We start from the raw sequence: 27,514 nt of genomic DNA on the forward strand, positions 1-27,514 counted from the left end.
TGTTCTAAAATGGATATCGAGGTGCGAGAGAGCAGATTTACAAGCATGATGTCAGAAATGGGTCTATGTATCAGGAAAGGATTGACAGGCTAGGTCTCTCTGCTCTTGAAACAAAGGCAGAGGTGTGACCAAGTAGAGGTGTTTAAAATTCTGAAAGGTTTTGACAAGGGGAGAGAGAGAGAGAATGTTTCCTCTTCTGGAGAAGAGTGTGGGCCATCAATAGAAGATAGCCACCAGGAACGCAATCAGGAATTCGGGAAAAACAAACACATGGAGTGGTTGAAGCAAATATTCCAGACGTATTTCAGGGGAAAATCAGACAGGCTTTCGAGGCAGGTGGGAACACATGGTTTTGATAGTAGGCTTCAGGCCGGGAAAGAGAGGAGGCTGGAGAATGGACTGACATGCCCTCCGACCCAATCTCCGACGTAATCCTTCGGTACATCATGGAATTTTAACCTCAACAATGCAGGAAACGCAAACAGCCAGACCAACCCGGTCATTAAAATGTACCTCAACCATTCCCAGCGACTAATCCCCCCCGCACTGGGACAATCCACTCTATCCAACGCTCCCTCTCCAATAACGAAGACGGAGTAACACCTCCAGAGACAGTCCAGGAGGAGAAAGAGGCAGATGTTCTGGCCTTTGCCTCCCTGGTAGCCGGGAGACGGATATTACTAGCTTGGAGGGACTCAAAGCCTCCGAAGTCGGAGGCCTGGTTAACCAATATGGCGAGCTTTCTCGGTCTGGAGAAGATTAAATTTGCCTTGAGAGGGTCAGTGTGAGGGTTCGCCCGGAGGTGGCAACCATTCAACTTCTTTTGCGAAGAATTAATCGTCAGTGGGGGGGGGGGTGGCGGGGAGGAGAGGTGGGGCTTGGGTAGCATAGATTAGGGGGTTAAATAGGCGGGCCTTGGAGGGACGGGTGTCGGTGTTTGCACTGTTTATTGTTCTTTGTACACTGTTGTTGCTTGTAATGCCAAAAAGACCTCATTAAAATTGTTTGTTTAAAAAAAAACCACCTCCAGAGACTACTGGAAGAGGCCCCCCCCCCCACCCCACCTCCAGAGACTGCTGGAAGAGGCCCCCCCCCCCACCCCACCTCCAGAGACTGCTGAAAGAGGCCCCCCCCCCCACCCCACCTCCAGAGACTGCTGGAAGAGGCCCCCCCCCCCCCACCCCACCTCCAGAGACTGCTGGAAGAGCCCCCCCCCCCCCTACCCCACCTTCAGAGACTGCTGGAAGGGGCCCCCCCCCCCACCCCACCTCCAGAGACTGCTGGAAGAGGTCCCCCCCCACCCCACCTCCAGAGACTGCTGGAAGAGGTCCCCCCCCACCCCACCTCCAGAGACTGCTGGAAGAGGCCCCCCACCCCCCACCCCACCTCCAGAGACTGCTGGAAGAGGCCCCCCCCCCACCCCACCTCCAGAGACTGCTGGAAGAGGTCCCCCCCACCCCACCTCCAGAGACTGCTGGAAGAGGCCCCCCCCCCACCCCACTTCCAGAGACTGCTGGAAGAGGCCCCCGCCCCACCCCACCTCCAGAGACTGCTGGAAGAGGCCCCCCCCACCCCACCTCCAGAGACTGCTGGAAGAGCCCCCGCCCCCCACCCCACCTCCAGAGACTGCTGGAAGAGGCCCCCCCCCCACCCCACCTCCAGAGACTGCTGGAAGAGCCCCCCCCCCCACCCCACCTCCAGAGACTGCTGGAAGAGCCCCCCCCCACCCCACCTCCAGAGACTGCTGGAAGAGGCCCCCCCACCCCACCTCCAGAGACTGCTGTAAGAGCCCCCCCCCCACCCCACCTCCAGAGACTGCTGGAAGAGGCCCCCCCCCACCCCACCTCCAGAGACTGCTGGAAGAGGCCCCCCCCCACCCCACCTCCAGAGACTGCTGGAAGAGGCCCCCCCACCCCACCTCCAGAGACTGCTGGAAGAGGCCCCCCCCCACCCCACCTCCAGAGACTGCTGGAAGAGGCCCCCCCCCCCCCCCCCCACCTCCAGAGACTGCTGGAAGAGGCCCCCCCCCACCCCACCTCCAGAGACTGCTGGAAGAGGCCCCCCCCACCCCACCTCCAGAGACTGCTGGAAGAGCCCCCCCCCCCACCCCACCTCCAGAGACTGCTGGAAGAGCCCCCTCCCACCCCACCTCCAGAGACTGCTGGAAGAGGCCCCCCCCCCCACCCCACCTCCAGAGACTGCTGGAAGAGGCCCCCCCCCCACCCCACCTCCAGAGACTGCTGGAAGAGGCCCCCCCCCACCCCACCTCCAGAGACTGCTGGAAGAGGCACCCCCCACCCCTCCACCCCCCGATTTCAAGCTATTCTTTCCGCAGCAGGCTTCAATACCTGATGTAGGCCTCAACGCTGCTGGGTCCTTCGAGCTGGTCCTTCATCAGGTAGGTATTGTGGGAGGATGAAATGTAATACTGATTGAGCGGCTTGGTCATGTCCTGATGAACCTTGCTGTGTTCCTGGTTGAAAATGTCGCCGGCAGGCGAGAGCAGGTAGCACATGAAGCCATCCTTGGTCATGAGGGACTCACTCTTTGCTGATGACAAAACAAACAAAGGAGCCGTTACTATCACCTGCACTATATTCTGCATCGGGCTTGAGGGAGAGGTTGGAAAATAGAGATACCAATTTGCCAGGATTGGCTTGGGCGTTTCAGACATTTGAAGATTGATTTTCCTGTGAGCAACAAGAGGAGAATCTTTTTAAATCGTGGGGGTTGGTGGGTTTATTCCATTTGCTTTGACGATTTCTGAATGGGGATGGGAAGGCGGCGGTCTGACCGACAGTCAAGGGGTGGGTTTAGCTCAGTGGGCTAAACAGCTGGCTTGTAATGCAGAACAATGCCAGCAGCGCGGGTTCAATTCCCGTACCGGCCTCCCCGAACAGGCGCCGGAATGTGGCGACTCGGGGCTTCTCACAGTAACTTCATTGAAGCCTACTTGTGACAATAAGCGATTATTATTACAAGAATCAGGCAATCGAGTAACAAAGAGTCCTTTTGCTTCCCAATTGGCTATGGGAAGGATGTTCTTTAATTGGGCAACCAGTGGTGTGAGCTTGGGGGCGGGGTGGTTAGAGGCAGGAAGTCACGCGATGAAACCCTCCCGGAATACCGTCCCGCAGAGTTGGCAACACCATGTCAAAGCGAGCGCCATCGCTGGGCGGCGTCTTACCCTCCTCGTTCAGCTCGTACTGTTGAATGAGCTGGTCTGCGTACTCCGCGTTGACATTTTCCCTTTGCTCTTTCCGCAGGAACTCGGTCAGCTTCTCCAAGGTGAGGACGCGGTCCTTGTCGCAGTAGGCCTCGAAGATGGTCTTGATCTCCTCACGCTCCGTCACCAGCTTGTAAAACTCCTCGATCTCTTTGCCGTGGATGTTGCCGTCTTTCGACTTGTCACATTTCTGTGGGACGCAAAAGGGAGAGACCGCGGTCTCAAATCAAATCAGGTGAAAGGGAACGGCGGCAAGAAAGTGACCGAAGGCCGACATTCGCCCCACTGAGTCTGCACCAGCGCTTTTCAAAGTCCAATCCAGCCAGTCCCACTCTTCAGATCTTTCCCCATTTCCTTATGGATTCATCCAAATCCCCTTTGAACATAGAATATTGAACATAGTGCAGAAGGAGGCCATTCAGCCCATCGAGTCTGCACCGACCCACTTAAGCCCTCACTTCCACCCTATCCCCGTAACCCAATAACCCATCCTAACCTTTTTGGACACTAAGGGCAATTTTGGACACTAAGGGCAATTTATCATCGCCAATCCACCTAACCTGCACATCTTTGGACTGTGGGAGGAAACCGGAGCACCCGGAGGAAACCCACGCACACACGGGGAGAACGCGCAGACTCCGCACAGACAGTGACCCAGCCGGGAATCGAACCTGGGACCCTGGAGCTGTGAAGCCACAGTGCCAGCCACTTGTGCTACCGTGCCGCCCCAGTTGGGTTCCTGTTCAAACTCTAACCACTGCCCCATCAGGCAGTTGCATTCCAAATCCTAACCACTGGTTATTAGAAGGGGTGCTACACCGATGGATTTGTCCAGTGTCTACTTGCAGCCCTTCCAGGTTAAATTGGAGATATCAGTGCCTTACCAGGGAACACACATGGAAAACATGCCTGGGCCGATTAGGGACTGCCGGCGATGCACACCGTGGTGGAATAGTTGACATACACGTTTGGGCTCAGATATGAGGACCGTGTTTGAGTGCTGATGTCAAACAGCCCGATCATAGAGAGAGTCAGTGCCCCTTCCCATTTCCCCCCCCCAGACACCCCCCTCCCTTTGCCGATTAAGGAGTTGTTTTCAATGCTGTACCGAGAACAGGTCTTTCGCGTACACATCATCCACCTCGATGTTCATCATGTGCAGAAACTGTTTCACTTCACCCAGATTCATTTTATTGTCTTTGTTAATGTCGGCCTTTTGGAGATAAATCTGGAACCATCTGCAGGATTGACTCAAGGAAACTACTCAAACAGTCAAGATAGCAAGGCTTGGCACAAACTAAAATACTTCAGCACTGAACTCATTCTTACCTTCTACTGTCCCCTTCCTAATGGTACGGTCCCCTCGTCAATGGTACGGTCCCCTCGTCAATGGTACGGTCCCCTCGTCAATGGTACGGTCCCCTCGTCAATGGTACGGCCCCGTATCTAAGGAAGGATGTGCTGGCCTTGGAAAGGGTCCAGAGGAGGTTCACAAGAGTGATCCCTGGAATGAAGAACTTGTCGTATGAGGAACATTTGAGGACTCTGGGTCTGTACTCGTTGGAGTTTAGAAGGATGAGAGGGGATCTTATTGAAACTTACAGGATACTGCGAGGCCTGGATAGAGTGGACTTGGAGAGGATGTTTCCACTTGTAGGAAAAACTAGAAGCAGAGGACACCGTCTCAGACTAAAGGGACGATCCTTGAAAACAGAGATGAGGAGGAATTTCTTCAGCCAGAGGGTGGTGAATCTGTGGAACTCTTTACCGCAGAAGGCTGTGGAGGCCAATTCACTGAGTGTCTTTAAGACTGAGATAGAGAGGTTCTTGATTAATCAGGGATCAGGGGTTATGGGGAGAAGGCAGGAGAATGGGGATGAGAAAATATCACACGTGATTGAATGGCGGAGCAGGCTCGATGGGCTGAGTGGCCTAATTCTGTTCCTTTGTCTTATGGTGTTTTTCATAGAATTTACAGTGTTATTAATGGTTCGGTCCCCACGTTAATGGTACGGTCCCCTCGATAATAGTACGGTCCCCACGTTAATGATACAGTCCCCACGTTAATGGTACGGTCCCCACGTTAATGGTACAGTCCCCTTCTAACCACTCACCCTTCGTTAATGGTACAGTCCCCCTATAACTACTCACCACTCATTAATGGTACAGGCCCCCTCTAACCACTCATCCCTCGTTAATGGTACAGTCCCCCTATAACTATTCACCCCTCGTTAATGGTACAGGCCCCTCGATAATAGTACGGTCCCCACGTTAATGATACAGTCCCCACGTTAATGGTACGGTCCCCACGTTAATGGTACAGTCCCCTTCTAACCACTCACCCTTCGTTAATGGTACAGTCCCCCTATAACTACTCACCACTCATTAATGGTACAGGCCCCCTCTAACCACTCATCCCTCGTTAATGGTACAGGCCCCTTCGAACCACTCACCCCTCGATAATGGTACAGGCCACTTCAAACCACTTACCTCTCGAACCACTTACAAATAGACAGAGATCTTGGCGGGTTGCAGGCGGTTACAGAACTCGGGAGGACTGCAGGGGCTGAGGATTGGGGGTGATACAGAGACAGGAAAGGTGAGGCATCGGAGGGATTTGGGCATGAGGATGGGAATCTCAGCCATTTCCAGGCAGCGGGCACAGGGGTGTCGGGCGAAAGGAAATTGCTGCGAGTGAAGATTCACAGCAGCTAGGGTTTCCCAAACAGCAATGTCATAACAACCAGAGAAGCTGCTTTTATTTAAACGTGCCGCTGGTTGAAGGATAAATATTAGCCAGGACACTAGGGCTCTTCGAAACATGTCTTGGGATCTTGTGTCCCCGCCTGGGGAGCGCCCTCCTGGATGCTGGAGGGGGCACTTAAACCCACAACTCTGACTCCGCGGCAAGTGGCGTTATCCGCTGAACCACACCAAGAGCTGGGAGGCACTCACTGATGAACAGTGGTCCGTGTGTTTAGCAATCCTGCCTCAGGAAACAGGGAGGTCAGGGAGAGCTTCCTGTGCTCCATTGTGAGGCTGTACTATCTCACCTTCCCCCACGCACTAATATCAGCTATCGTGGCGTGTGTGTGAAAACAGACATGGGAAGAAAGAAAAGGCTCCAAACAGAAGTTGGCGGTGATCCGAGGGCCCATTGTTCTGATATCACAGGCCAGCGGGACATCTGATCCCTGCTTATATCCAGCTGTTATTGCGATTGTCTAACACTCACTGAGAGTTACCAAGGATTATTTTTATTATTTTTTTAAAAAAGCAGCAAAGCTGGCATTTATCGTCCACCCGCAATTAGTACGCATTCGCCTCGAGAGGCCGCTTTTGCAACGCTCCACCCATTGGCTGAGGCCGGCCCCGCGATGCTCCGCCCCCGACCGGCCGAGTTCCGGACGGCGTGGGACACACGTGGCCTCACCCGTCGGGAACGCAACATGGCGGCTGCGGCCTCAGTCCAGCGCCGCCACAGTCAGAGGAGGACCGATCCGCGGGCAGGGGTGGGCATATTCGCCTCACGCCCCACTGCGGAACATTTACACAAAGCTCCAGGTTGGCACTCCAGGGCAGTAACGGTGGACAGCGCAGTGGCACCAGCGGGTAGCACTGCTGCCTCACAGCTCCAGAGACCCGGGTTCAATTCCAGCCTCGGGTGACTGTCGGTGTGAAGTTTGCACGTTCGCCCCGTGTCTGCGTGGGTTTCCTCCGGGTGCTCCGGTTTCCTCCCGCAAAGATGTGCAGGTTCGGTGGATTGGCCACGCTAAATTGCCCACGTGTCCAAAAGACGTTTAGGTTAGGTGAGGGTTACAGTGAGAGGACCGAGTTAGAGTGCTCTTTCGGTGGGTCGGTGCTGACACGATGGGCCGAATGGCCTCCTTCTGCACTATAAGGATTCTATGTTCTAGAATGAGACGTGCTACCAAGGGCATCTCAGGTTGATGTAAAGATCTAATGGCACAGTCTTGATGAAGAGTGAGCAGATGTCGAAGCGATATCCTGTCCAATATTTATCCCTCAATCAATATCAGGGAAAAAACCAGCTTATTTGGAATTATCATGGGCCGGATTCTCCGATCCCCGATGACGTCGAAATCAGGGGCGGTGCCACTTTTGCAACGCTCCACCCATTGGCTGAGGCCGGCCCCGCGATGCTCCGCCCCCGACCGGCCGAGTTCCGGACGGCGTGGGACACGTGTGGCCTCACCCGTCGGGAACGCAACATGGCGGCTGCGGCCTCAGTCCAGCGCCGCCACAGTCAGAGGAGGACCGATCCGCGGGCAGGGGTGGGCATATTCGGGGCTGGGGGCTACTGTGGTGGGGCGGTCTGGGGAGCGCGAGCCGGCCGAATTGGGGGAGGGACTATTTCATTGGCCAGGTCCGCGAGCTGCACCCGCCACGAAGAACAGCGTGGCCACGCCCCAGCAATTCTTCGGGCCGACTCGGCAGCTAGAGCCGGGTGCCTATGCTGCCTGGCTGCCAGCACCCCCCACCAGCCCCCCCCCCACCCCGGACCCCGCAACACGCCAGCGTGGGGACGTCGCCAGAACGGAGAATCTAGCCGCACATTGCCAGGGGCTTGCCGTGAGCAGATTAGCTACCGTGTCTCCTACTTTGCAACACTTCAAAATACTTCAATGGCCTCAATGCACTTTGGGATGTCCCGAGGTCATGAAAGGTGCTAAATAAATGCAATCTTTTTCTTCCTGACACTAGTAGTTTGGGACGAGGGTGGGGGGTGGGGTGGATTGCCAATCCTGATAGTTATATTGCTTGATGCTACCCCACATCCCGGCAGTAACACACTTGCCTCCTGAGTACATGGGACCATGGGAGTGTGGGTGAGGGCAGGGTCGAATTTGGGTGTGATGCTTCCTGCAGTCAAATAGCTCGTCTCCCATTCAATCTCCCAAGATCTCACCAGAAGTGTGGTACTTGGGCGAGGCTGCGAGTGGCAACTGCACTTGCACCATCTTAGGTAGGCGGGCGGGCGGGCGGGGGGGGCGAACTGGTCATTTTTGAAGTATCTGCCCTCTCCACTCCCCCCCCCCCCCCACCTGCCCCCCGTGAGCCCGGTGGGATTATCCTGCGCCATTTTAACACAATCGTTCCCGAGAGGTTTTCTTTTTGGCTTCAGTGGAGAAGTGCAAATTACTCCCACATCCATTGGGTCGAAAGGCAGAGTTCCCCATGAGGGGGTCCGAGGAGTGATGGTGGTGGTAAAGGGGTGGGGAGTTGGGGGGGGGGGGGGGGATAAATTCATTCTTAGGATATGTCGAGACCAGAGGGGAAATTTCTTCACACAGAGGGTGGTGAGCATCTGGAAAGGACTGCCAGAGGCAGTGGTAGAGGCGGGTTCAATTTTGTCCTTTAAAAAAGTTAGACGGATACATGGGCAGGGTGGGTATAGAGGGATACGGGCCAAATGCAGGCAAGTGGGACTAGCTTAGTGATAGAAACTGGGCAGCATGGACAAGCTGGGCCGAAGGGCCTGTTTCCATGCTGTAAACATCTATGACTCGATGACTCTATAACTTGAACCGCTGCAGTCCATGCAGTGTAGGTACACCCACAGTGCTGTTAGGGAGGGAGCTCCGGGATGTTGCCCCAGCGACAGTGAAGCAACAGCGGATACATTTCCAAGTCGGGATGGCGAGTGACTGGGAGGGGAGCCTCCAGGTGGTGGGGTTCCCAGGTATCTGCTGCTCTTGTCCTTCTAGATGGCAGGGGTCGTGGGTTTGGAAGATGCTGTCTGAGGAACCTTGGTGAGTTACTGCAGTGCATCTTGTAGATGGTACACACGGCTGTCGCTGTTCGTCGGTGTTGGAGGGTGTGAATGTTGAAGGAGAGTGGATGTGGAGCCAATCGATTCTGCCCCATTCCCTCCCCCAACCAGTGCCCAGGTGGTGCCCAATGCCTCCCCCACCCAGTGCCCACATGGTGCCCAGTGCCTCCCCCACCCAGTGTCCACATGGTGCCCAATGCCTCCCCCACCCAGTGTCCACATGGTGCCCAATGCCTCCCCCACCCAGTGTCCACATGGTGCCCAGTGCCACCCCCACCCAGTGCCCACGTGGTGCCCAGTGCCTCCCCACCCAGTGCCCAGGTGGTGCCCAGTGCCTCCCCCACCCAGTGCCCACGTGATGCCCAGTGCCTCCCCCACTGTGCCCACGTGGTGCCCAGTGCCTCCCCACCCAGTGCCCAGGTGGTGCCCAGTGCCTCCCCCACCCAGTGCCCAGGTGGTGCCCAGTGCCTCCCCCACCCAGTGCCCAGGTGGTGCCCAATGCCTCCCCCACCCAGTGTCCACATGGTGCCCAATGCCTCCCCCACCCAGTGTCCACATGGTGCCCAGTGCCACCCCCACCCAGTGCCCACGTGGTTCCCAGTGCCTCCCCACCCAGTGCCCAGGTGGTGCCCAGTGCCTCCCTCACCCAGTGCCCACGTGATGCCCAGTGCCTCCCCCACTGTGCCCACATGGTGCCCAGTGCCTCCCCACCCAGTGCCCAGGTGGTGCCCAGTGCCTCCCCCACCCAGTGCCCAGGTGGTGCCCAGTGCCTCCCCCACCATGCCCAGGTGGTACCCAGTGCCTCCCCCACCCAGTGCCCACGAGGTACCCAGTGCCTCCCCCACCCAGTGCCCACGTGGTGCCCAATGCCTCCCCCACCCAGTGCCCACATGGTGCCCAATGCCTCCCCCACCCAGTGCCCACGTGGTGCCCAGTGAAGGATACTGGTCCAGCCGCTCCCTCTTGTTCATTTTCGAATCTCTCTTCTTGAGCTTGCTGAGGCCATTGATCCAGTGTTTGGCTTCGTTCTCGTCGGAGGCAATGAGGTCAAGGTTCTTCTTCCTGCCCTTGAAGATGATGGTGAAGCAGCGGACTGCGGGAATGTCCATGGCGAACCTCTGCATGCCCTCGGACTGATGGCCAGGCCGCAGTTCCTGAATGTCATCGATTGAGACTGTGGGGAAACAGAGACAAACAGGAGGTCAGGTCAGGGAGGTGGCTACCTTCCTCAGTGTCTGCAAATTGATATGTAATTTAAACGCAACCCTACACAGAGCTGAGCGCAAAGGCTGCTCTCCACATTCTATCCTCCATACGCCCCCTGAGGTTTTCCAAACCTCTGCTGTCGGAGTGTCTTAACTCGCAGTAAATCCAATTCCCCGATTACTCCTGTGCTCGCTGACCTGAATTGGGTCCCAGACAAGCAACACTTTGATGTTGAAATTCTCATCCTCGTTTGCCAATCCCTTCGCAGCGTTGCCCCTCCATTTCTCCAAAATCTCCTCCAGTCCCATGGCCATAGAAACCCTACCGTGCAGAAAGAGGCCACTCAGCTCATCGGGTCTGTACTGACCCACCAAAAGAGCACCGTACCTAGACCCACACCCCCACCCTATCCTCCTAGCCCCGCCTAACCTCCACATCTTTGGATACAGCAAAAATTTTGAACAACAGGTTAAACCAAGATATGAATGCTTGGATGCAAGATGAGCCGATGGCACCATTCCAACGGGAGTAGGACATTCCTCTGCCCCGTGTTTATTCCCTCACCACCACCATTATAAACAGATCAACTTCCCATTCATTTCCTTTTGCTCTTTGCTAGAATTGAAAACGGTGATTGCCTACGAAATCAGCGACTGCATACAACAACAAAAAAATGAGTTATAGAATTTACAGTGCAGGAGGAGGCCATTCTGCCCATCGAGTCTGCACCGGCCCTTGGAAAGAGCCTCCTACTTAAGCCCACACCTCCACCCGATCCCTGTAACCCCACCTCATTTTGGATACTAAGGGGCAATTTATCATGGCCAATCCATCTAACCTGCGCTTTTTTGGATTTGTGGGAGGAAACCGGAGCACCCGGAGGAAACCCACGCAGACACGGGGAGAACGTGCAGACTCCGCACAGGCAGTGACCCAAGCCGGGAATCGAACCTGGGACCCTGGCGCTATGAAGCAACAGTGCTAACTGTCATGATATTCAAACACACACATCATGATGGACACACTAACAGGCAAATCAGAGTACACAACACCACAACCAATCACAGACAAGAACACCAACCATATAAAAAGCACGAGCACGACACCTGGTGTTAGGGAGGTCTGGGGAGAAGGGAACAAGAAAGAGCTGTTAAAACACCACAAGCAGGGAACCCCCCACGTGCAGAGTGCAAAGACCAAACTGTAAATAGTAAGTTTAAATAAAGAAGCGTTGTACCATATGCAACTGTGTTGGCTCATCTGTGTGTCAGAACACCCAACACCACATGGTACAGGAGTGGATCGATACCTGCCTACTAACCTGCCATTCTGGACATGGACCACACCGGCAAACCGCAGCCGATGCAAGTCACGGGGAACCTAGGTACCAACTGGAAGCTCTACAGGCAGCGATTTGACCTGTACATCCGTGCCACCGAAAAACAGAATGTCTCGGATGACTCGAAGATTGCAATGCTCCTCTTCTACGCAGGTCCGCACCCAACCGACGTCTTCAACTTACTGGTGTTCGAAGAAGGCGAAAACCAAGCCAAATATGACACGGTCATCCTCAAACTGGACCAGCACTTTCAAGTTGAAGTAAATGAAAGTTTTGAAAGATACCTCTTTCAGCAACGCCTGCAAGGTAAGGAGGAGCTTTTTCAACCCTTTTTGACGCACCTCTGGATTCTAGCGCAGTCCTGCGGTTACGGCACCACCACAGAGTCCATGGTCAGGGACCAGATTGTTTTTGGCGTTGCCTCTAGTGGCCTACGCCAGCAGCTTCTTAAAATGAAAAGCCTTACCTTGGCGTCTGCTGTGGAAGCCTGTGTCCTCCACGAGAATGCTGCCTGCCGTTTTGCCCGATTTCAGGCGTCCGAGTTGGCATGGAGGGGGTCCCCAGCCGTCAAATCGGCAAGCCAGGCCGCCCACGACGTCGGACGCATCCAGGCCGTCGATTGCTTCCCGACCCACGGCCCGGACGACAGCGGCCGCTTCCCGCGCTTTTCGCGGTCTCCCGCGCAGGTGCGCGCCAAAAATAACGGCCACAACGAGGGACGCACTGCGCAGGCGCGCCCACCGCAAGATTGCACTGCGCATGCGCAGTGGCGCAACGAACGCCGTGACGTCATGACGTGCGGCAAGTGTGGAGCTCTACATTTAAAAGGGCAATGTCCTGCAAAAAACCGACAGTGCCACAGATGTAGCAAGATGGGCCACTACGCAGCCCACTGTCGTTCGGCTCAACCCATGGATCCGGCGCATCCTCGACAATCTCGCAGACAAGTCAGGACCGTCCAGCCCACGCATCAAGACTTCCAGTTAAGTGATGCAGATGACCAGGATGCCTTCCGCGTTTCCGTCATTGATGTCAACAAGGTCAATGCCATCAATCCAGCCGATGAGTGGTGTGCCACCCTGACGGTCAACCCAAACTCGTCGCAAGCCCGTTAGACTGGACTTATAATACCGTTCATATGTTTAACAAGTTGCACAATTTTACATGATAACCTGTTGTTGTTTATCGTTCCAGATGTCGTCTGACTGGACAACTGTTCAAGTTTTTTTTTTCTTCTTCTCTCGTTCGCATTTATGTTATGTTATGGTACAACTTGGTTCATGTGACGCACCCGACATCGCCCCATGTACATAGTTCCGTCATATGCACATGCTGCACACGACACACACACACTCTTAGATGCACTCACGACACGATCATATTTATTACCACGTAGGCACATATCTTTGTAAAAAGGGGGGATGTCATGATATTCAAACACACACATCATGATGGACACACTAACAGGCAAATCAGAGTACACAACACCACAACCAATCACAGACAAGAACACCAACCATATAAAAAGCACGAGCACGACACCTGGTGTTAGGGAGGTCTGGGGAGAAAGGAACAAGAAAGAGCTGTTAAAACACCACAAGCAGGGAACCCCCCACGTGCAGAGTGCAAAGACCAAACTGTAAATAGTAAGTTTAAATAAAGAAGCGTTGTACCATATGCAACTGTGTTGGCTCATCTGTGTGTCAGAACACCCAACACCACACTAACCACTGTGCTGCCCCACCGAGTTGGGTCTGAAGTATTTGGGGTTCATCTGAAGAATGGGAAAAGTGCTGTACAAATGCAGGTACCTCTTTTGTCCTCCCCTCAACATAAGGCAGCTTATCAAGAGATTGAAAATGTTATATTTTTTAAAAACAAAAAAGGTTTTTCTTTACTTTACACTGCCCAAATTCTTCACGATGGTGAAGGTGGCGAGGGCGGTGATTTGGTAATGTCGCTGGATTAGCAACTTTAGTCATGAGCTCACCCACTGAGGGCCTGGGTTCAAATTCCATCATGTCAACTGGTGGAATTCATTACACCACAGCTCGAGAGGCTGCGTTAACACTCATTACACCACAGCTCGAGGGGCTGCGTTAACACTCATTACACCACAGCTCGAGAGGCTGCGTTAACACTCATTACACCACAGCCCGAGAGGCTGCGTTAACACTCATTACACCACAGCTCGAGAGGCTGCGTTAACACTCATTACACCACAGGTTGAGAGGCTGCGTTAACACTCATTACACCACAGCTAGAGGGGCTGCGTTAACACTCATTACACCACAGCTCGAGGGGCTGCGTTAACACTCATTACACCACAGCTCGAGGGGCTGCGTTAACACTCATTACACCACAGCTCGAGAGGCTGCGTTAACACTCATTACACCACAGCTCGAGGGGCTGCGTTAACACTCATTACACCACAGCTCGAGAGGCTGCGTTAACACTCATTACACCACAGCTCGAGGGGCTGCGTTAACACTCATTACACCACAGCTCGAGAGGCTGCGTTAACACTCATTACACCACAGCTCGAGAGGCTGCGTTAACACTCATTACACCACAGCTCGAGGGGCTGCGTTAACACTCATTACACCACAGCTCGAGAGGCTGCGTTAACACTCATTACACCACAGCTCGAGAGGCTGCGTTAACACTCATTACACCACAGCTCGAGGGGCTGCGTTAACACTCATTACACCACAGCTCGAGAGGCTGCGTTAACACTCATTACACCACAGCTCGAGGGGCTGCGTTAACACTCATTACACCACAGCTCGAGAGGCTGCGTTAACACTCATTACACCACAGCTCGAGAGGCTGCGTTAACACACATTACACCACAGCTCGAGAGGCTGCGTTAACACTCATTACACCACAGCTCGAGAGGCTGCGTTAACACTCATTACACCACAGCTCGAGAGGCTGCGTTAACACTCATTACACCACAGCTCGAGAGGCTGCGTTAACACTCATTACACCACAGCCCGAGAGGCTGCGTTAACACTCATTACACCACAGCTCGAGAGGCTGCGTTAACACTCATTACACCACAGCTCGAGAGGCTGCGTTAACACTCATTACACCACAGCTCGAGAGGCTGCATTAACACTTATTACACCACAGCCCGAGAGGCTGCGTTAACACTCATTAACACTAGAGCTGTGAAGAAGACCTATGGTGTGCTCGCGTTCATTAACAGAGGGATTGAATTTAAGAGCCATGAGGTAATGATGCAGCTGTACAAAACCTTGGTAAGGCCACATTTGGAGTACTGTGTACAGTTCTGGTCGCCTCATTTTAGGAAGGATGTGGAAGCTCTGGAAAAGGTGCAAAGAAGATTTACCAGGATGTTGCCTGGAATGGAGAGTAGGTCTTACGAGGAAAGGTTGAGGGTGCTAGGCCTTTTCTCATTAGAACGGAGAAGGATGAGGGGCGACTTGATAGAGGTTTATAAGATGATCAGGGGAATAGATAGAGTAGACAGTCAGAGACTTTTTCCCCAGGTGGAACACACCATTACAAGGGGACATAAATTTAAGGAGAAAGGTGGAAGATATAGGAGGGATATCAGAGGTAGGTTCTTTACCCAGAGAGTAGTAGGGGCATGGAATGCACTGCCTGTGGAAGTAGTTGAGTCGGAAACATTAGGGACCTTCAAGCAGCTGTTGGATAGGTACATGGATTACGGGAAAATGATATAGTGTAGATTTATTTGTTCTTAAGGGCAGCACGGTAGCATTGTGGATAGCACAATTGCTTCACAGATCCATGGTCCCAGGTTCGATTCCAGCTTGGGTCATTGTCTGTGCGGAGTCTGCACGTCCTCCCCGTGTCTGCGTGGGTTTCCTCCGGGTGCTCCGGTTTCCTCCCACAGTCCAAAGATGTGCGGGTTAGGTGAATTGGCCAATGATAAATTGCCCTTAATGTCCAAATTGCCCTTGGTGTTGGGTGGAGGTGTTGAGTTTGGGTAGGGTGCTCTTTCCAAGAGCTGGTGCAGACTCAAGGGGCCGAATGGCCTCCTTCTGCACTGTAAATTCAATGATAATCTATGATTAATCTAGGACAAAGGTTCGGCACAACATCGTGGGCCGAAGGGCCTGTTCTGTGCTGTATTTTCTATGTTCTATGTTCTATGTTCATTACACCACAGCTCGAGGGGCTGCGTTAACACTCATTACACCACAGCTCGAGGGGCTGCGTTAACACTCATTACACCACAGCTCGAGGGGCTGCGTTAACACTCATTACACCACAGCTCGAGGGGCTGCGTTAACACTCATTACACCACAGCTCGAGGGGCTGCGTTAACACTCATTACACCACAGCTCGAGGGGCTGCGTTAACACTCATTACACCACAGCGCGAGAGGCTGCGTTAACACTCATTACACCACAGCTCGAGAGGCTGCGTTAACACTCATTACACCACAGCTCGAGGGGCTGCGTTAACACTCATTACACCACAGCTCGAGAGGCTGCGTTAACACTCATTACACCACAGCTCGAGAGGCTGCGTTAACACTCATTACACCACAGCGCGAGAGGCTGCGTTAACACTCATTACACCACAGCCCGAGAGGCTGCGTTAACACTCATTACACCACAGCTCGAGGGGCTGCGTTAACACTCATTGCACCACAGCTCGAGAGGCTGCGTTAACACTCATTACACCACAGCTCGAGAGGCTGCGTTAACACTCATTGCACCACAGCTCGAGAGGCTGCGTTAACACTCATTACACCACAGCTCGAGGGGCTGCGTTAACACTCATTACACCACAGCTCGAGAGGCTGCGTTAACACTCATTGCACCACAGCTCGAGAGGCTGCGTTAACACTCATTACACCACAGCTCGAGAGGCTGCGTTAACACTCATTGCACCACAGCTCGAGAGGCTGCGTTAACACTCATTACACCACAGCTCGAGGGGCTGCGTTAACACTCATTACACCACAGCTCGAGAGGCTGCGTTAACACTCATTACACCACAGCTCGAGAGGCTGCGTTAACACTCATTACACCACAGCCCGAGAGGCTGCGTTAACACTCATTACACCACAGCTCGAGAGGCTGCGTTAACACTCATTACACCACAGCTGATCGGATGGTGAGTTAATCAAAACTCTGTCTGGCTCACCTTTGAACTTATTCAATCACCCTGCCAATAAAGATAAATATTCGGATAAACCCCCAAATGTAAACAATGCTGCTACTGATGGAACGTTTTTACAACTTGCTTGTCTGAATCACTTTGTTATTCGACTTGAATGAGGCGACAGTGGTGGGGGAGGAGCATGTGAAACTAGACAGCATTCCCGGCTTTCCAATACTCCGGCAGCAATCCCGGCTTTCCAATACTCCGGCAGCAATCCCGGCTTTCCATTATTCCGGCAGCAATCCCGGCTTTCCAATACTCCGGCAGCAATCCCGGCTTTCCATTACTCCGGCAGCAATCCCGGCTTTCCATTACTCCGGCAGCATTCCCGGCTTTTCATTACTCCGGCAGCAATCCCGGCTTTCCATTACTCCGACAGCAATCCCGGCTTTCCATTACTCCGGCAGCAATCCCGGCTTTCCAATACTCCGGCAGCAATCCCGGCTTTCCATTACTCCGGCAGCAATCCCGGCTTTCCAATACTCCGGCAGCAATCCCGGCTTTCCATTACTCCGGCAGCAATCCCGGCTTTCCATTACTCCGGCAGCAATCCCGGCTTTTCATTACTCCGGCAGCAATCCCGGCTTTCCATTATTCCGGCAGCAATCCCGGCTTTCCATTACTCCGGCAGCAATCCCCGCTTTCCATTGCTCCGGCAGCAATCCCGGCTTTCCAGTACTCCGGCAGCAATCCCGGCTTTTCATTACTCCGGCAGCAATCCCGGCTTTCCATTACTCCGGCAGCAATCCCGGCTTTCCATTACTCCGTCAGCAATCCCGGCTTTCCATTATTCCGGCAGCAATCCCGGCTTTCCATTACTCCGGCAGCAATCCCCGCTTTCCATTGCTCCGGCAGCAATCCCGGCTTTCCAGTACTCCGGCAGCAATCCCGGCTTTTCATTACTCCGGCAGCAATCCCGGCTTTCCATTACTCCGGCAGCAATCCCGGCTTTCCATTACTCCGGCAGCATTCCCGGATTTTCATTACTCCGTCAGCAATCCCGGCTTTCCATTATTCCGGCAGCAATCCCGGCTTTCCATTACTCCGGCAGCAATCCCCGCTTTCCATTGCTCCGGCAGCAATCCCGGCTTTCCAGTACTCCGGCAGCAATCCCGGCTTTTCATTACTCCGGCAGCAATCCCGGCTTTCCATTACTCCGGCAGCAATCCCGGCTTTCCATTACTCCGGCAGCATTCCCGGATTTTCATTACTCCGTCAGCAATCCCGGCTTTCCATTATTCCGGCAGCAATCCCGGCTTTCCAATACTCCGGCAGCAATCCCGGCTTTCCATTATTCCGGCAGCAATCCCGGCTTTCCAATACTCCGGCAGCAATCCCGGCTTTCCATTACTCCGGCAGCAATCCCGGCTTTCCATTACTCCGGCAGCAATCCCGGCTTTCCATTGCTCCGGCAGTGCTCCAGCAACTTTCTACCAGATAGTCACAACTTGACTTCAAAACACACATCGCAAGTCAGAGACCAGGAATATCAGGGAAGGCAGAGTTCCTGACTCCTTCCAATGTTTCTAAAGCCACACACATCCCACCCACACCACACCCAGCACACAAGTCCCACCCACACCCCACCCCTAGCACCCAAGCCCCTCCCACGCCCCACCCACACCCCACCTACACCACAGCCAGCACCCACCCACACCCAGTACCCACACCCCACCCAGTACCCAAGCCCCACCCAGTACCCAAGCCCCACCCCTAGCACCCATGCCCCACCAACACCCACACCTCACCCAGTACACATGGCACACCCACACCCAGCACCCACACACCTCGCACCCATGCCCTACCAACACCCACACCCCACCCACACCCAGTACCCACACCCCATCCAAAAACTGCACCCACACCCACTCACTGCACCCACACCACCCACAAACTGCACTCTCACCGCACCCCCCGCACACACTGCACCCTCACTCAACCCCACCCACACTGCACCCTCATCCCACCCCCCCACACACTGCACCCCCCACACTGTATCCTCACCGCACCCCCCGCACACACTGCACCCTCACCCCCACACTGCACCCTCACTCAACCCCACCCACACACTGCACCCTCCATCCGCCCCCCCCCACCCACACACTGCACCCTCACTCAACCCCACCCACACACTGCACCCTCCATCCGCCCCCCCCACCCACACACTGCACCCTCACCCAAACCCACCGCCCACACCCTCACCCCGCACCCTCACCCTCACCCAAACCCACCGCCCACACCCTGCACCCTCACCCCACCCTCACCCTCACCCCACCCCCGCACAGCCATGAGATCCCCATTCCCATTAAACCCACTCTCAGTTCTGAGAATTGGAAAGTGAGAGGCAGTGAGCGCAGGTCCTTCTCCCAGGTATCGTCGATGGGGCAGACCCAGGAGAAAAACCAGTGGTGTTTAAATACTTTCATAATTGGTTGTTTGTTACCTGTCGCTGGGTATCTGTTCCACTGCCTCCCTAACAGAGGCGTATCTCAATTCTCACCCTCCTACTCAACTAAAGAGCCAACACAATTGGCATTTACAGAACATTGTTCGCCAGCTCAAGAGGCCCCAGTGCTTAATGGCTAATGAGTACTTTTGAAGTATGGCCATACAAACATACAACTTAGCATTGAGTAGACCATTCACCCTCGAGGCCCTTTCTGTCATTCAATAAGATCGCGGCTGACCCTCCTGTACACCCTTTGACTCGCTGTTCATCAAGAATCTATCTACCTCTTCCTTAAAAATATTCACTGACACTGCCTCCACCGCTCTCTGGGGAACAGAGTTTCGAAGACTCACAATACTCTGGCAAAACATTTCTCATCTTCATCTTCAATGGGGCACCCCTTATTTTTAACCTGTGTCCCCTGCTTCTGGTCCCTCCTTCAAGAGGAAACATCTTTCCAGCATCCATTCTGTCAAGTCCCCTCAGGATCTTGTCTGTTTAAATAGGGCAGCAGGGTGGCACAATGGTCAACACTGTTACTGCACAGCTCCAGGGACCCCGGTTCGATTCCGGCCTCGGGTGACTGTCTGTGCGGAGTCTGCACGTTCTCCCCGTGTCTGCGTGGGTTTCCTCCGGGCGCTCCGGTTTCCTCCCACAGTCCAAAGACGTGCGGGTTAGTTAGGTGGATTGGCCATGATAAATTGCCCCTTAGTGTACAAAAGGTTAGCTGGGGTTACTGCGTTACGGAGATAGGGTGGCGGCGTGGGCTTAAGTAGGGCGCACTTTCCAAGGGCCGGTGGAGACTCGAAGAGCCAATAGGCCTCCTTCTGCACTGTAAATTCTATACGTGAAACTGTGGCACCTAGCTTTTGCATAGCACGCTCCCACAATGCTAACAACCAGGTAATCCGTTTATTTAGCAATTTTACGGTCAAGGAATAAATATTGGCAAGAATACTGGGGAGATCAACATTGTTTGTCTTTGAAATGGTGCCTTTGGATCGTGAATACCCACCTCAAGAGGGCGATGGGGCCTGATCTGAAACACAGCACCTCTCGGAGTGCAGCACTCCCTCAGCACTGAAACTGGGAGGGACAGGCTGGGTTTAGGGCCCAGGTCTTAGGGATGGGGCTTCGATCCTGGGCGTTGGAGCCAATGCAGCAGTCAGCGGGAAATGGGCTCAATCGAAGTCGCAGATCAGTACCAGGTTTGGAGCGGGAAATGGAAACGGGAATCCCTCGCTGAATTGGGCGGAGGAGTGTCGGCTCCCGAGTCCTGGGTGGGACAGAGTACGCGCTGCATTGCCCGAAAAGATAGGCAACCCTGGCGACATGGAGAGCATCCAAGAACAGGAGGGGCAGGTCAGAGGTTCCAGCAAAGCCATGCAAAACATTGCCCAAGGAAAACGGATAGAGTAGGTGAGATAACCGGGGACCCATTCCAGATTTGCAGACGACTGCCAATTAAAATGCAGCAATCTCTTTCTCCCCCCTGCTCCCTGTAGCACCCGAGTTGGCCACTTCCTGACTAAAAATGGAGAACAGCAAAGGCTGAAGGGAAATTCAGCCAACACCGGCAAAACTTAGCATGTGTAAGTTTACTGTGTATTAGACTCTGCAAAAACCCAGACAGCATCGATACAAGCAGCCATCTGCATAGTAATGTAGCAACCATCTACATAGTAATGAGCGATCCCCGGGAACAATCAAAACATTTGAGGTAAACAAGGCCAAGCCAGACTCCTCGGCACCAGCAGGAGCCAACACAAAAGAGGTTAACAGACACTTAAAGACCGCCCAACGATCAGGGCACAGCTCCAGTATTGGAGAAATCGAACCAAGCGATTGGAACGAAGTCCAATCACTTGAAACCAGGTACGGGGTCCGCCCCAAAAGGCGGGAAGCCCCTGGGACTACAAAGTAAAGCCAAGTTCAAATCGTCCTTCTTGACAGGGTCACTCAGCAACGCGAAGCAACCCTTGACAGTGACCTGTCCGGCGGCCTCCAAGAACGCAAGTCTCAAGTCAACACTCGCTACGAGTTAGGCGCTCCTAGCTACCAGTCCATACCAGCTTTTGAATCCCGCAGTTTCAGAACACGAACGAAAGGTCATTTGTTCCCCTGACCTGGTGGACCAGTCCGAAGCTAAGTATTGGCCTGTTAGTGATAGAAATAGCTTAGAAAGTAGAGTTTATGCATGAGTAGCGATTTACTGTGTATAATAAATGTGCTTTGATTTGAATCTTACTAATTGGTGCATTGAGTTATTGATCATTACTTGAACTTGAACCTCGGGGCGGTATCATAAAGATACCTGGCGACTCGAGAGCAAAGGTTATAAAACAGCCAATTGAACCAACCAAAAGTTAGCAACATCCCCGCTCTACTCAATACCAATGTTTCCTCACAAGGGACTGTGGATCCACTGACATCACTCTAGACCACAGCAAACCCTGTGTGTGTGTATGGGGGGGGCACGCTGTCAGCATCGACTGTACTGCCAATCCCACCTAACGCCATCGGGAAGTTTAAAATGGAAGTTCAGCATTTTACAAATCCCTCTGCGAGAGAGAGACCGGGCTAAATATCTATCATGCAACACGACTTTAGAAAATTAATCCGGTCGGTACCGCATTGCTGTTTTGTGGGAGCTTCCTGTGCACAAATTGGCTGCCGTCCTTCCTGAGACGTGACAGTGATGATCCTTCAGAATTACATCATGGTCTTCGAGGGATGCTGGATAATAGCGCTGGATGGTGAGGGACATTGTATTCCGAGGTATCGGCGGGGACTGGCTGCCGGATCCCAGCAAAGGGCTACGGTATGGCAGGGAGCAAGGTTTGAGAGGCCAGGGGGGAGGGTTAAAGGTGGGAGGGGTGGAAAGCTGCCTCCAAGGGGCACCGAGGACACCCAAATGAGGGCCACCCGCATCCCCCCCCCCCCCCTCGCCTTTGCCTAATAACTGACGGTAAAGTTGGGCCTAACGGGTACCTGCTAGGCCCAAACCACCCCCTGCTGTGGGTAAAACTGTAGCAGAGGAGGAATGAGGCACTTGAATAGTCATTAATTGGCCCGGAGTGGCAGTACGGTGGGGCAGTGGGTTAGCCCTGCTACCTCACGGCGCCGAGGTCGCAGGTTCGATCCCGGCTCTGGGTCACTGACCGTGTGGAGTTTGCACATTCTCCCAGTGTTTGCGTGGGTTTTGCCTCCACAACACAAAGATGTGCAGGGTAGGTGGATTGGCCGCGCTAAATTGCCCCTTAATTGGAGAAAAAATGAATTGGATATTCTAAATTTTCAACAAAAAAAATAACAACAACAAAATTAATTGGCCCTGAATCGGCCAGAGGGTGGCTGGACTACCCGAAGACTCCACCGCCCACTGTAAAGTGGGAGATGGGTCAGGGGAGGGGACAGTGGGAAGGCCGCAGGCTGCTTTAATGACCCCTTCCACCCTCCCCAGCCTTCAAACACCAGCAAAGGGGGAAGAGAATAAAATTCCGTCCACAGAATATTCCAGCCCCGTCTGCCGTCTCTACCCCTTGGCAGGTGAGCTCACTCCGACTGTGGCCATGAAGCAGAGAGAGTTTACTGCGCAGGGCAGTCGCCTCGCCCTGCTGGATCCTAACCCTGACTAACCCGGTGGTGGGAAATCCCTGCAGCTCAGGGAGTCTGTGCCGGGATTGAGACAGGGCCATTGGGACTGGTGCTGCACATCTCTCCCCTTCAGCCTGTGCACTCCACCATCTTTTCCTTCAACATCAAGGGCCTTTCCCAGAATGCGAGGCCCCCACCTGCTCTGTCGGCACATTTATTGGCCCGCCGGCACCTGAAAAACCGGCTCTGCTTGGCTGGATCGAGGCCTAGTGAATTGTTTCCCTCGTGGCCTGTCTCGATTTATTTCGGTGAGGCTCAATCCGCAAGCACCCAGTGTGCTGGGCTGGTCCACCTGGGCCAAAGCAGCAGCCGGAACAGCCACTGAGGCAACGCAGCGGCCCAATTTGTGCAGCGCAAGATTCCATAAACAGAACCAGGGGCCAAGGAGGGCGATCAGTGGGGTGCGCAGCAAGGTGGCTGCCTTGCGGGCCGCGGTAATGGCGGTCCGGGACTGGACACCTCACCAGTCCCGTGGGGGGGGGGTCACCCGGCAACTCGGCTTGTTCCTCCGTCACCACTCCCCCACCCCCCTGAGCCAGTGTCCACCCCGGCAGCCCACAGTCACTCCTCTCTGTGTCCTGCCTCTTCTCTCTCTTGATGTTTTAAAGCACACGTGAACCGCCCCGACGGGAACTCGGCCCATCGGAGGCGGAGAATCGCGTAAATCTGCTGTCCTTACCCGGTCTGGCCTACCATGCGACTCTGGACCCACAGCAATGTGGTTGACTCTTAACCGTCCCCTACAATTGCCCAGCCAGCCACTCAGTTCAAGGGCAATTATTGACGGGTTCAAAGGCTGGCCCGGCCAGCAAGGCCCACATCCCGCGAAGCAAGGAATGCCCACTGACAGTATGGCAGCCGTGTGCGCCACCTACAAGGTTTAGCACAGGGCTAAATCGCTGGCTTTTAAAGCAGACCGAGGCAGGCCAGCAGCCAGTTCAATTCCTGTACCAGCCTCCCCGAACAGGTGCCGGAATGTGGCGACTAGGGGCTTTTCACAGTAACCTCATTTGAAGCCTACTTGTGACAATAAGCGATTTTCATTTTTCAGATGCACTGCAGGAACTGACCAAGCTTCCTTAGGCAGCACCTTCCAAACCCTCGACCGCTACTATCTAGAAAGACGAGGCGGCTGGGAACCCCACCACCTGGAAGACCCCCCCCCCGCCACTCACCGTCCTGGATCGGGAATATATCGCCGCTCCTTCACTGCCGCTGGGTCAAATATCCTGAAACTCCCTCCCTAACAGCACAATGGGGTTGCCTACACCACATGGACTATTATGGTTCCAGGTGGCAGCTCATCACCAGCTTCTGAAGGACAAGAAAAAGATGAGCAATAAATGCTGGCCCAGCCAGCGAAGCTCACGCCGCTAATTAATTTAAATAAGAAATGAGATGGCACCTCCCAGCCGTGTGGCACTCCCTCGGTACCGCACCGAGCTGTGGGTTTATGTTATGTGGCCGTGTCTTTACTCTCCACATTCAATCTGCCCTGACAGAGTTCTACATGGAGATGAACCTAGAGTGTGAACGCTCTTCTATTCCAGCTGTGCCTGTCCCTTTAAATTCTCCACCCCTCCCCTCCCCCGCCTTCCATGGTTCAGAATTCCTCTACTTCCAGTGATCACTGGCTAAACGGATCATTTCTTCCACTTCCCATCATGCCCCTGGCTCCCGCCTGCCAATCGCGCACAAACCAACTTTTTTTCTCTCGAATGTTTTCCGACCCGAGGGTTTGTCTACGGACCGGTATTAGAGTGAATGTATGGAAAATGCCGGAAGGAAAAGGCCATGCCGCCTACCCCACAAGAAAAAAAAAAAAACAGTTTGGACCATCCTTATTTCCCCGTTTTACTGATTTGTCCCCTTCCGGCCCCATACCCATCGCAATCGGGGTAGTCTTTACTCAGCTGTGCCCCCTGGGAATGGCAGGAAAACAGATACAAAAAAAAAAAAAGCCATGGCCAATTGGTAGAAAAAATGCTGGAAAATTCCTCTCCGCAACGCTTCCGTTCTTCTGTAGAATCCCTACATCTCCCCAACTTCACCCGCGTCACCGGCAGCCAAATCTGTCTCTGAATCGCCTGTGGACCTGACATCTCCAGTCCCTCACTATCCAGCATCCCCGCGTCAATTTAGGGAACAGAGAACATAGAACATACAGTGCAGAAGGAGGCCATTCGGCCCATCGAGTCTGCACCGACCCACTTAAGCCCTCACTTCCACCCTATCCCCGTAACCCAATAACCCCTCCTAATCTTTTTGGACACAAAGCAATTTATCATGGCCAATCTACCTAACCTGCACGTCTTTGGATTGTGGGAGGAAACCGGAGCACCCGGAGGAAACCCACGCACACATGGGGAGAGCGTGCAGACTCTGCACAGACTCTGACCCAAGCCGGGAATCAAACCTGGGACCGTGGAGCTATGGAGCGACAGTGCTAACCACTGTGCTACCCATGAAAACAGAAAATGCTGGAAAATCCCACCCGCCCATGTTGCATTCGGGCTGAGGGGGTGGTCGGGGATTTTTTTCTGTGGGGCTCGGAGATCGGGACGCCTTCTCGCTACATCGGGGAGTTCCACGAGCAGAGCTGCCCGTTGTAAAAAAAACGGGGCTATGTGCGGCATCGGCTGCACGTACCCCATTCCTTTAATCCAACGCAAGTTGCGTTGATTAGCCAAGTGTGTCTCGGCACTGCGAGTGCCGGGAAGCATGCAGCTAAATGCGCTCGCTCAGGGACTTTGCTCACATTTGGGAAGATCGCGCCTCATTGTATTATAGGAATTTGGTGCAGTAAGGGTTAAACGCCTGGGTTAGTGTGTTTGACTGCTGCAGTAGTATTTTTAAAGAATCCTGGGTTGAAAGACTTTGGGAACCAGAGGTGCAGTTAAGGCATCGTAAAACGCTTGGGCTAATGGAATGTTGTTCGGATTAAGGGGATTCCCTGTGGAGTTAATTAGATTTCAACTTAATAAGATGATGTAATTACTGGGAGGAGACAAGGTATCAAGGCATTTTGCAGAAAAGCAGAGTTAGTGGAATGTTAGCTGGAGATGTGAGCAGAAGTCAAGCATCTCAGTTCAGTTAAAGATATGCCTGTAGATCGATTAGCAGATTCTTTCAAAGCAGTTCAGAATATAGCGAGTAAAAGATCAGCTGAAACCAGCTGAAGCAGCTTCTAAAGAAACACAGCCAGAGTTTCTGCATGGGTCTGACAGGATTCAGATATTCTCATTAAAACAGGCTTAAAGAACATCTTTGTAAGACAGGTATTCCTGAGTGCTAAATGTATTGAACAGTGGATTGAGAGCGGAGATGATTTTTTTTTCTGTTGTTTGAGTGGGAATAAAGATTGCAGTTAAGGGTAGTATTCGCTGTATTGAGTAGCATTGTTTTGGGGGTAATTGCAAGCTATTTTTCTGGTCTGATGTTAAAGATAATTTAATATGGTCTTAGTAATAACGTTTGTTTTAATAAACCATATCCCTAATTCTTTGTGAAATCACTCCTGGAGCGAGGTATCCAATATCCGAGCCATTGCTGGGGTCTGGTCCGGGTTCTTAATATGGATGACTCTTCGAGAGTCATCCCGGCCTGAAACGTTATGCTGTTGGACCAGAGAGATTGTCCAGCATTTTCTGTTTCAGATTCCAGCTTCCGCAGTAATTTGATTTTGTCTCAACGCTCATTGCCCATACCTAACTGCCCTTGAAAAGTTGGCAGGGAGCCACCTTCTGGGACCGCTGCCGTCACGTGGCGTAGTCCCAACCACGGCGCTGTTAGGGTGGGAGTTCCAGATTTGTAACCCCAGCGACAATGTAGGAACGCTGATATAGATCCAGCTCAGGACGCTTTGCGGCCAAGAAGAGGGAATGGAATTGGTGGCTAGAGAACTGAATCTCTGGGTCAGCAATAAACTCAGAGGATGTCTCCCTTCACATTCCAGATTGGGACGGTGGAGAGGCAGCTAACCTGTGGACCAAGACACCGGCCTGCATTCTGGTCGCCTGAAGGAGGGACATATTGCATTGGGGGCAGTTTGAAGAACTGACTAGGCCGATGCCTGGCCGCTGGGCCTGTACTCATTGCAGTTTGGAAGAACGAGGGGCGAGTCTGGGAGGCTGGGCAGGGTTAAATGCGGAGAGGATGGTGGAATCGGGAACTAGGGGGCCACCCTTTAAAAATAAGGAGATCTCTCATTTATGACTGAGGTAAGGAGAATTCTTTTCTCAGAGGGTCAGCTAGCTGCCTGTGGAATTCCCTTCCCCGGAGACCAGGGGGGCTGGGTCATCGAACGTGTTTACAAGCCGAGTTAAATAGGTTCTTGACGGACAAGGGAGTGAAAGTGTAAAAGGGGTAGACAGGAAATTAGATAAGTCATGATCTTATTGAATGGGGGAGCAGGCACAATGGCCGACTCCTGCTCTTTTTTTTTTAAGATGTTCTTATTCAAACACCTGGGCATGTTGCAGCAACAATTAATCCTGCTGGCAGGGCAGTGGGCCCAACCCACGGAATGAGACCAGCCAGGATAAATGAGGGAAACCGGGTACTTCACCACACCCCTGCCAAGCCACAATACTGAGTCTGTAAAACTAGTACAGGCTCCATTAAAAGTGCTTTATCTTTGATGGCCCACGCAGGTTGAATTTAAGACTCATTTATGTA

General features: G+C 53.4%; 1 protein-coding gene across 4 annotated transcripts in view; it reads right to left on the bottom strand.

Moving 5' to 3' along the window:
- The window catches only part of plcd1a (phospholipase C, delta 1a), a 155,393-nt gene that overhangs the window by 28,654 nt on the left and 99,225 nt on the right, over window positions 1-27,514 (bottom strand). For all 4 annotated transcript variants that reach the window (XM_072508065.1, XM_072508067.1, XM_072508064.1 and 1 more), the window contains 4 exons: window positions 9,966-10,194; window positions 4,335-4,464; window positions 3,188-3,416; window positions 2,349-2,550 (listed from right to left, as the gene is read on the bottom strand). In XM_072508065.1, the coding sequence (XP_072364166.1) occupies window positions 2,349-2,550; window positions 3,188-3,416; window positions 4,335-4,464; window positions 9,966-10,194 (790 nt within the window). The remainder of the gene's footprint in view (window positions 1-2,348; window positions 2,551-3,187; window positions 3,417-4,334; window positions 4,465-9,965; window positions 10,195-27,514) is intronic.

This window comes from Scyliorhinus torazame, chromosome 6, assembly GCF_047496885.1.
Source record: "Scyliorhinus torazame isolate Kashiwa2021f chromosome 6, sScyTor2.1, whole genome shotgun sequence".
NCBI classification, from domain to species: Eukaryota; Metazoa; Chordata; class Chondrichthyes; order Carcharhiniformes; family Scyliorhinidae; genus Scyliorhinus; species Scyliorhinus torazame.